This window comes from Crotalus tigris, unplaced genomic scaffold (assembly GCF_016545835.1).
Source record: "Crotalus tigris isolate CLP2741 ecotype Arizona unplaced genomic scaffold, ASM1654583v1 scf7180000017710.2780689, whole genome shotgun sequence".
Lineage (NCBI taxonomy): Eukaryota > Metazoa > Chordata > Lepidosauria > Squamata > Viperidae > Crotalus > Crotalus tigris.
In genome coordinates this window covers 752930-762500 of record NW_024096582.1, presented here as the reverse complement: position 1 = coordinate 762500, position 9571 = coordinate 752930, and the positions used below count along the sequence as shown (strand labels likewise).

The following is a 9571-nucleotide window of genomic DNA, read 5'->3' as shown; positions in this document are numbered from 1 at the left end:
AAGGGTTGTAAAATGAATGGTCATAAAACAGGGAGGACTGTGTGTAAGCAGACATCTGGTAGGCACACACCAGACAGTCAGACATGGCAAATTTGCTGTTGATCCTGGTGTCAATTTATAATTTTTTGGGAGAAGGTTTGTTTTGGGGGGGGTGTGCAAGTGAAGTCAGGGTATTAGAGAGGGATCTTAGAAAATAAGAATAAATTAGGAAGGATAAAAGCTGTAAATGAATGGAATTATGTATATGTAGTGTGGATCTATGCTACATTCAGCTGATCGCAACTGATGGCAAGATAAAAAGCAAATAAATAAATAAAATAGTGCAGGATTATCATCACTGAATGGCAATAGCTCTTAAAGCTTTAGGGAACGGTTTTCCAAGAACATACAAGAACCAAATCTAAAACCTTACACATGAACGGAAAGAACTCTCCCGTGAAGCAAGGACTAACTAATGAGGACTTCTAAGACACCTTAAAAAAATTAAAAATTGGCACCCATGTTTTTGGGTTTTAACAGCCAGCACAAAACGATTAAGGTTTCATTTATTGCTTTTTCACCTCATTTCCATTAGCTCTATTTGGCTAATCTCCAGTTTTAACAAACTGATTTTCATTGCTAATTTTAATCAGTGAACCAATGTTGATCTGCGCAGTTCAAAAGAAATCTGTAAAAAAGGATGTACAGTTTTTATGTAGCATCTACAATTAATGGCACTTACAGGGCATATTCAGCAATGGATAACTTTAACACATCAAAGACTTCTTTGTTCTTCATTAGATAGACAGATCGTAGGTAAGAAACAAAACACTAAGAAAAAAAGAAAAAAACTTGTTCAAAGCACAGAATAAAAGGATTCAACATATTAAAGAATTGTAACAGATGCACAGCTTAAGCTAATTATCTTTAAGAGTACAGTAGCTTATAAACTCCTCTTTGATATTTATGACACTCAAAATCAAGATACCCTTTTTCATTATGGTTTCGTCATAATTTGCTATTTTCTCTGCCAGTTTCCCACAAGAAAAGTCAAAGGAGGAAGCCAGCAGAAAGTCAAAAGTTGCCATCACAGAATTAATTAACAACCTGTGTTTTCCATAAGGACAGTAACCAGGAATTGCCAGAACTGCTGTCAATAAGCACTTGGTCATATGATGTTGTGCTTTACAACTGTATTGCTTAATGATGAAAATTCTGATCCCAATCACCATCATTATGAGAGAACTATCTTGTTTTGGTTTTGTTCTGGATAATTTTTGAAGTATAAACCCCGCACATTGTTCAAAAACCAAGTATAATTCACAGCCTTCCTTCTTCAGTATCACTAAGTTCTTATGATTAAACTTTATGCATGAATAGGTTACTATTGTATATGCATTTTTAATATTTTGGTAGTGCTTATATCAGTGGTGGCGAACCTATGGCACGGGTGCCAGAGGCGGCACTCAGAGCCTTCTCCGTGGGCACGCGCACCGTCGCCACAGTCCTAGGCCTTCAGCTGGGTTTTATAAAACTTTTTCGCTTTAGGCCTCCGCCGCCATGTGCAAAAAAAAAAAAAGGTTCAATCAGTCAATTTCAACTTCTCGCAGGAAAAAAAAGATCTTGCAAAGTTGGAATTGATTGATTGAACTTTTTAGTCCCACCCAGTCTGCCATTACCACCGCAGCCACGCCCACCCAATTGTCCATGCCCATCCAATTAGTAACACCCAGCCAATGGGCCACATCCACCTGGCACTCAACGATGCATAAGGGGTTTTGGGTTGCAGTTTGGGCACTCAGTCTCTAAAAGGTTCGCCATCACTGGCTTATATTAAGTGCATATTCACATTTTTGGTGGCATCTCTGCCCAATTCCATCCAGTGGATATTTTTTGGGTTTTCTTCACTTGACTTTCAAAACAACCTTCATTCTTTTTTATTATTTCTTAAAATTGAAGGCATTTGACTGTCCTTGGAAATCATCTTAAGCTATTGAGAGAAACTATAATACACAATATTTTTGCCCTTAAAAGAAGCATCAGCAACAACAAAAAAACAGTAACAGGTTTTGCTTGGGTTTCATGGTTTCCAGGCTGCAATAAAACACTGGAAAATCATTTCTATAAAACTGAGTAACCTGCTGCTATCAGCATGCCCTTTCATTTGGCTGGTAACTCAAGTGTATAATTCTAACCATACTGTTTTATGTTTCCGCAACACTATTCAGTAATTTTTATTTGGCCCACATAGGAAATTTATATAGCCCACATAGGAAATTCTCATTCATTCTTCTGCTAACAGCAAACCTTAAATGAAGACTTATTATCAATTCATTACATTGTTTAGTATCACTCAAAAGACTGAACAGAGCCATCTGCAGTACCTCACTGTCTTTTGCACTTTTTGTCCATCATAAGCACCTTATTCCAGATGACTACAGTAAAATGTTTTGATGATTCCCACCAGTCATTTTTCATGAGATCTTATGAACATGGTTGTGCAGGTGGCCCCTTGTTCAATTCTGACAGGAAATTCAGAAACTAAAAAGTTATGTATTTCAGCTAAAAGGGCAATTGGAAATCTGCAGCCCTAAATGAGGCATAATTCACTTAACAACCACCTTCTCTAGCTTTGGAAATTCTAATCTCGATTGTGATCATAGGTCAAGGACTATCTGTATAGTAATATAATATTATTACTGCTGATTTTAAGTATTCTGTTCAGTAAAAATTATAAACTACATGCTACATAACCATTAAACAATAAGTAACCTTTATAGTTGATAGGGTGGGAAATTTAACACTTTCTGAAACAGGAATACCACAATAATACAGACGTTTAATCTGCTTGCGAAAATTACAAGTCACAGTGATATAGCTTGACTGAATTCAAAATTCATTTTATCTATTCCACTGTAATATCTCTTACAGAGCTGCAGCGTTTGATAGGAAAATGCTGGATATATGGTAATTTTAATATAAAAGCACAGCCATTTGGAAGAGGCACTAAATATAACAATATTCACATACAGAACTATATGAATTGAAAATAATAATAGTTTTCTCCTTAGAGTGCTGCAGATGTAATGGATCAACTGTCTTTTAATCAGTTAAAAAATGGGAACAAAATTATAGATATTTCCTCTCCTCCTCTTGCAATCCTTTAACCTCCTATTAGTTATGAGAATTTTCACACCAATATTTAGTATAGAGAATCTTTTACCCAATTCTAATTCCAATTCTAAACTCCAGTTAACTATACTTGCATATAATGTCAGTCTAAAAGCATCTCTTATTTCTAATATTAAGATAGGAAGCTGACCTGCAAATTTAGGGTTATTTTGGATGTGAAATCTCCACATCAGGAAGTAATTAGATTGGGCAAGGTTATCCTAAAAGATCCTGGAAACCCAAGAAAACTCTAGGCAGGTGAAGACTGTCAAAAGTTATTTAGCTTCTATTCACACTTTCGGAGAGATACTGCAATCTTATTCAACAAAAAGGAAGAACAGACTGTAATTTCAGCATCACACAGCAATAAAAGAATGGCTTTAAATATAGCAATAAAACTGGATTTACTGGGCAGACCTATCACTAGATCTGTCAACTACAACAAAAGCCCTTGTCTCACCTTGTCTCATCAATATCCTGAAGTTCCAAAATTATTCCCCTCCATTCCATTGTATTCTTCTTTTAAAAGGCTGCTTTAGAAGGCATTGATAAAATGGGGAGGAAAGAAGCTTATTGTATTTTTTTTCATTCAGTAAGTCTTGTCTATCTCTTTCTGGCAAGGTAATTCTAACTCAGGTACTAAATCAACAATATTTTACTGCCAACTAATACAACTATGCAAGCCTGAAAACAGTTCTCAGAAAGACTCTTCTGAAGAAAGAACCTGCTCCTCTTATTCAATTACAACAACAATAACAACAATAAAGTTGGAAGGGACCTTGGAGGTCATCGAGTCCAACCCCCTGCTCAGGCAGGAAACCCTATAACATTTCAGACAAATGGCTGTCCAGTCTCTTCTTAAAAACTTCCAGTGTTGGAGCATTCACAGCTTCTGGAGGCAGGTTGGTCTACTGATTAATTGTTCTAACTGTCAGAAAAGTTCTAGGTTGCTTCTCTCCTTGATTAGTTTCCACCCGTTGCTTCTTATCCTGCCTTCAGGAGCTCTGGAGAATAGCCTGACTCCCTCTTTGTGGCAACCCCTGAGATATTGGAACACTGCTATCGTGTCACCTCTCGTCCTTCTCTTCATTCCTTATATGTTTTAGCCTCCAGTTCCCTGATCATCCTTGTTGCTCTTCTCTGTACTCTTTCTAGAAGCCATAAAGTTAGGGCTTCTAATCCAGTGAACAATCTGACTGTTTCAAAGACAAAATTGCTTTCAAAGATGTTACTATTTTACATGTCCAAAACTCTGTTTGATGTTTCTGTATCTAAACTACCACTGTCACTTCATTTTCCCAGTTTGCTATCATTATACCTGAAGGCAGAATTATAGCATCATTAGAGAACAGTGCTGTTGTCACCTTCCCCAATATGATGCCTTTCAAGTGTGGTGAAATCAATTCCAGTAGTACTGTCAGGCCATTGGTTGTGTTAATGTTACGGGATGTAGAATTGGGAGATGGGAGAACAGTTGCAGACAGCATAGTGGTGAATTAAGTGGCAGCTTAGCCTGTAGAAGAAATGGGGATGTACAAACACCTCAGAAGGGATGCTCCCTAGTTCCTTGGGCTATAAAGGCAATTGGGGGATGAGTGCATTTTTCAGACTTGTAAGATATTGTTAATGTAACCTTACAATAAACTTAGAACAGTACTTTTGGGTATGCTTCTTGGTTGGACTACTTTGAAAGACTGAAAGTGGGATAGACAGTCTAGTACATCAATTAAAATGTAAATTATAAAACTTATTATTTGTATGTGCCAAGCAATCCAATGAAACTAGCAGGATCTCTACAAAGACAACTAATGTAATCTCACTACTATATCCTGGGTGAATCCCCAATTAAAAGGGATCCCAATCTGCAAGTACAAGACTACAACTTCTTCAATCATATTCCTAGACATGGAAGATTAAAGACTCCCTTTAATTACAAGGTTCTTTCATGTTCATAGTTTTTTTTTTCAATAAAGCTCATATGACTGCTTCCTTTAAGCAATTGGGAAACATCCATCACTCAAAAAGGCATTAGTCACCTCTTATAATCATAGGACCAGTTTGATTTAGTTAATTTAACTAGCCAGGAAAGATTTAGATCAGGGGTTCTCAACCTTGGCAACTTTAAGACTTGTGGACTTCAACTCCCAGAATTCCTCAGCCAGCAAAGCTGGCTGAGGAATTCTGGGAGTTGAAGTCCACAAATCTTAAAGTTGCCAAGGTTGAGAACCCCTGATTTAGATCAAGCAAACAGACTGTGGCCCTCATTTCTGCACATGTCTGTTTCTATCATGAAGATTCTACAAATTAAAAAGAATCTATATAAATATACTTCCCTTTTGACTGTCCCAATGTTGGTGTCCAGGTTGAGATGAATTCAACTAGCGTTGTTTGCTACTATTGAGGCAAAGCTATTCACCTATTTTGATTCAGTCTCTTCCAACAAAAAAAAAATAAAGTGTGAAGGGCAGAATGAAGATCTTGAAGCTTGAGACTGATGGAAATATGACACAGGAATATCTGCTTAGTCTGAGTGAATTTAAATCTTCAGACAAGATAAATTGCAGCCTAGGATGTTGCAGAAACTAAGCAGATAGATTGACCAAAGATTTATATATTATCTGTGAAAAATCTTCGAGATATGAAGTGCCAGGTTACTGAAGGAGAGGAAATTTTGTTTCTATCTTAAAAAAGAGAAAAAACAAGGTTTTCAGAAACTATAGATCATGGTTCCCAATTCCAGGGCCACGGACTGGTATCAGTCCATGGTTTGTTAGGAACTGGGCTGGGCAAGCAGCAGGTGAGAAAGTGAAGCTTCATGTGCCCATGAGCAGGATCTAGGTTGCACACAAACCATCCCCCCCTCCCGCTCCCAGTCCGTGAAATACAATTTTGTTCTGAAACTGAACCCTGATACCAGAAAGGTTGGGGACCGCTGCTATAGACCAATCTGTCATTAATACCTGGAAATATTCTGGAGTGAATCTTAAAACTTAATTTTAAATGTGTTAAAAGTAATGATTATTACTAAATATCAGCATACATTTTTGAAGAATAAGTCTTGTCAGATGAATCTTGTCCTTTTTTTAAATCAGCTTTCCAAATGGATTGTGGGAATAAATCAAATTCTAATTCCTGCAATGCATTTTACAGGCTACCCATTCCATACTGATCAGCAAGCCACTTAAAAGTGATTTGGATTGAATAATAATTAAATGTGCATATAGCAAGCTCAAAGACTATGTATCCAAGACTCTTCACAGAAGCGGAATGAGAGATGAAATAAATATCATGAAGACCACTTCAGACTAGTGGTTAAGGCACCAGGCTAGAAACCTGGAGCTTATGAGTTCTAGTTCTGCCTTAGCCACGAAAGCCAGCTGAGTGGCCTTGGACCAGTCACTCTCCCTCAGCCCAACACACTTCACAGGATTGTTGTGAGGAAAACAGGAGTTTTCCTGTTGGATATGTTTGCCAGCTTTAGTTATGAAAATCAAAAACACAGGTGTAGAGTGGGAAGAATCTGGCTTGTTAATAGCACTTGCAAAAGAGATCTTGGAACAGTAGCTGTTTCCGTATTAATACAAGTCATTGAATATGTTCAAGTACGGACTACACAGCCATTTGTTTGGAATGCATTAATTTGGATTCCTGAACTAAGTAAGGGATTCTGTGACTAAATTTTCTACATGATTCTACTTCATTTTATTTAGTAAAGTAAGCTTAGTTGAAAAAAGTAATTACACACATGATGACCAAAACATGGTATAATTTCACACTTTTTTCAGGGATATTCAATATTCTATCTTCTATATCTCAATAATTTTCATTTTTACTCAAATGTATTAATTTAAAGAAAGATTTGAACTTTGTGACATTCTACATCAGAATTATTCATGAATTGGAAAGTAATGATTCTCAATATCTATGGATATGCAGTATATATGGGTATATGATGCCAAATGCATGTTTTTGCTACACCAAAAACAAATGCAAAGTGAACTGTACCATTTTAATGTGGATCTTTTCTGAACTAATAATAACATAGGAGGTAATCAATTTGCTGTATGATCCTCACTTGCAGCTCAAAGGTGAACCACATAAAAGTCACAGCAGGTGGCTGTCCTAGGCTAGTTTTATTTAGCCTGAAAAAGTTAAATGGAATTTGTCCAGGTTAGATGGAGATCAGCAGGAAATTCCAGGATGATAAAGTCAACCAGAAAGTCAAAACAAACAAACAAACAACAAGGAAAAAGACAGTGGAAAACCTCTTCCAAGAAAACAACATGAATTTGTTCATGCAAATCATGAGGAGCCTAGTCTGACTCAAGGAAAACCTGCTTATATCACAGCATGAGTTTCAGGAGAAAGAAAGGAAAGGTCTTCTACTCTTTCCCCAAGACCAACTTTTACTAGGCTAAAAGAATAAGATAGAAGATGATATGAAATGTGCTTCACTTCTGGAGGTTACGATTCATTGCCAATCACAATTAACAGTACCAAGCTACAATGGAGCAACAGATGCCATCAAATAAAGTAGCTCCCTATATCTCTGTATGCGTAGAAGCCTCAAGTTTTGACATGCTATGCAAAGATGTGAACATTTATTGGTAAAAGGTAGAGTGAGTGGGGAAAAAAGAAACAAATCCTGTCCTTTTAATTCTTAAATTATGAGCCAGCAGTGTGTTGCAGCTGCCAAAAAGGCCAACACAGTGCTAGGCTGCATTAACAGAGGGACAGAATCAAAATCACGTGAAGTATTAATACCACTCTACAATGCCTTGGTAAGGCCACACTTGGAATACTGCATCCAGTTTTGGTCACCACGATGTAAAAAAGATGTTGAGACTCTAGAAAGAGTACAGAGAAGAGCAACAAAGATGATTAGGGGACTGGAGGCTAAAACATATAAGGAACGGTTGCGAGAATTGGGTATGTCTAGTTTAACGAAGAGAAGGACAAGGGGGGACATGATAGCATATTCCAATATCTCAGGGGCTGCCATAAAGAAGAGGGAATTAAGCTATTTTCCAAAGCACCTGAAGGCAGGACAAGAAGCAACGGGTGGAAACTAATCAAGGAGAGAAGCAACCTAGAACTAAGGAGAAACTTCCTGACAGTGAGAACAATTAATCAGTGGAACAGCCTGCCTCCAGAAGCAGTAAATGCTCCAACACTGGAAGTTTTTAAGAAGAGACTGGACAGCCATTTGTCCGAAATGGTGTAGGGTTCCTGCCTGAGCAGGAGGTTGGACTAGATGACCTCCAAGGTCCCTTCCAACTTTACTACTATTATTATTATTAAATACTTTCATATGTCTCAGGAAGAGGTTTTTTTTAATCATAACATACATTCTCCAAATCTTAGCCATTTTTTCTAAGCTTCAGAGCTCAAGAAGACCAATTTTCCCTTTATATAATCTACTACTCTTTCTTTTCAATCAGTTCATACATTCTTTTCAGGGAACAAAAATATTTTTTCTTTTAATTTAATGTGAACCCAAGCACAGCAACAAGCCAGGTTTTTAAAGCTAGTAGAGTCTATTATTCAGGGAAGTGATGTCCCAGATGATGAGTGCTGCAAGAAAAGGCTCTCCTCTGGGTACCTGCCAGGTGACATTCTCTAGCAGAAGGGACCCAGAGCATACCTTTCCTGTTTATTTTATTTTATTTATTTCTAAAATTTATATGCCGCCCAATCCCAAGGGACTCAGGGCGGCGTACAAAATTTAAAACAATAATATGACAAAAAAACAATAAAATAAATACATTCATACAGCGTGTCCGATCATATCCCACCCCCACCCACCCCGGGGACATCAGCCCCAGGCCTGCCGGAACAGGAGAGTTTTAATGGCTTTCTTAAAGGCCGGCAGGGTGGCAGTAGTTCGAATCTCGGGGGGAAGTTGATTCCACCAGGTCGGAGTCACCACAGAAAAGGCCCTTCCCCGAGGGCCCACCAGCCGACATTGTCTGGCCGACGGGACCTGAAGGAGGCCCAATCTGTGGGACCTCACCGGTCTCTGGGAACTGTGCGGCAGTATGCGGTCCTGTAAGTAACCTGGTCCTATGCCATGAAGGGCTTTAAAGGTGATAACCAACACCTTGAATTGCAATGAATCCCACCACTGCTGAAAGGTATGTATGTTTTCATCCATTTGAACCAACTACCATCATCTCATTTGCCTACTATCTTCCCTGTCCAGATCCTTTCCTTGTATGTAGTGCCTTTTAGAGTATTAAGTCTGAGGACAGCAATTGTCTAAGAATTATACTGGGGGTTGGGTTTTTTAATGGGTTTATGTTTATGTTGTGATTTTTTTAATGTTGGGAGCTCCCTGGAGTCCCCTATGTGTGAGCTGGGCAACAATATAAATTTCCTTAATAAATAAATTTAATAAATGAACTGCTGATTAATTTCAATT

General features: G+C 37.9%; 1 protein-coding gene across 1 annotated transcript in view; it reads right to left on the bottom strand.

The window, feature by feature from the left end:
- Positions 1 to 9571, bottom strand: part of DDX10 (DEAD-box helicase 10) — a 151343-nt gene that overhangs the window by 105087 nt on the left and 36685 nt on the right. Inside the window, exon 12 of the mRNA XM_039338594.1 lies at positions 722 to 810. Within this exon, the coding sequence (XP_039194528.1) occupies positions 722 to 810 (89 nt within the window). The remainder of the gene's footprint in view (positions 1 to 721; positions 811 to 9571) is intronic.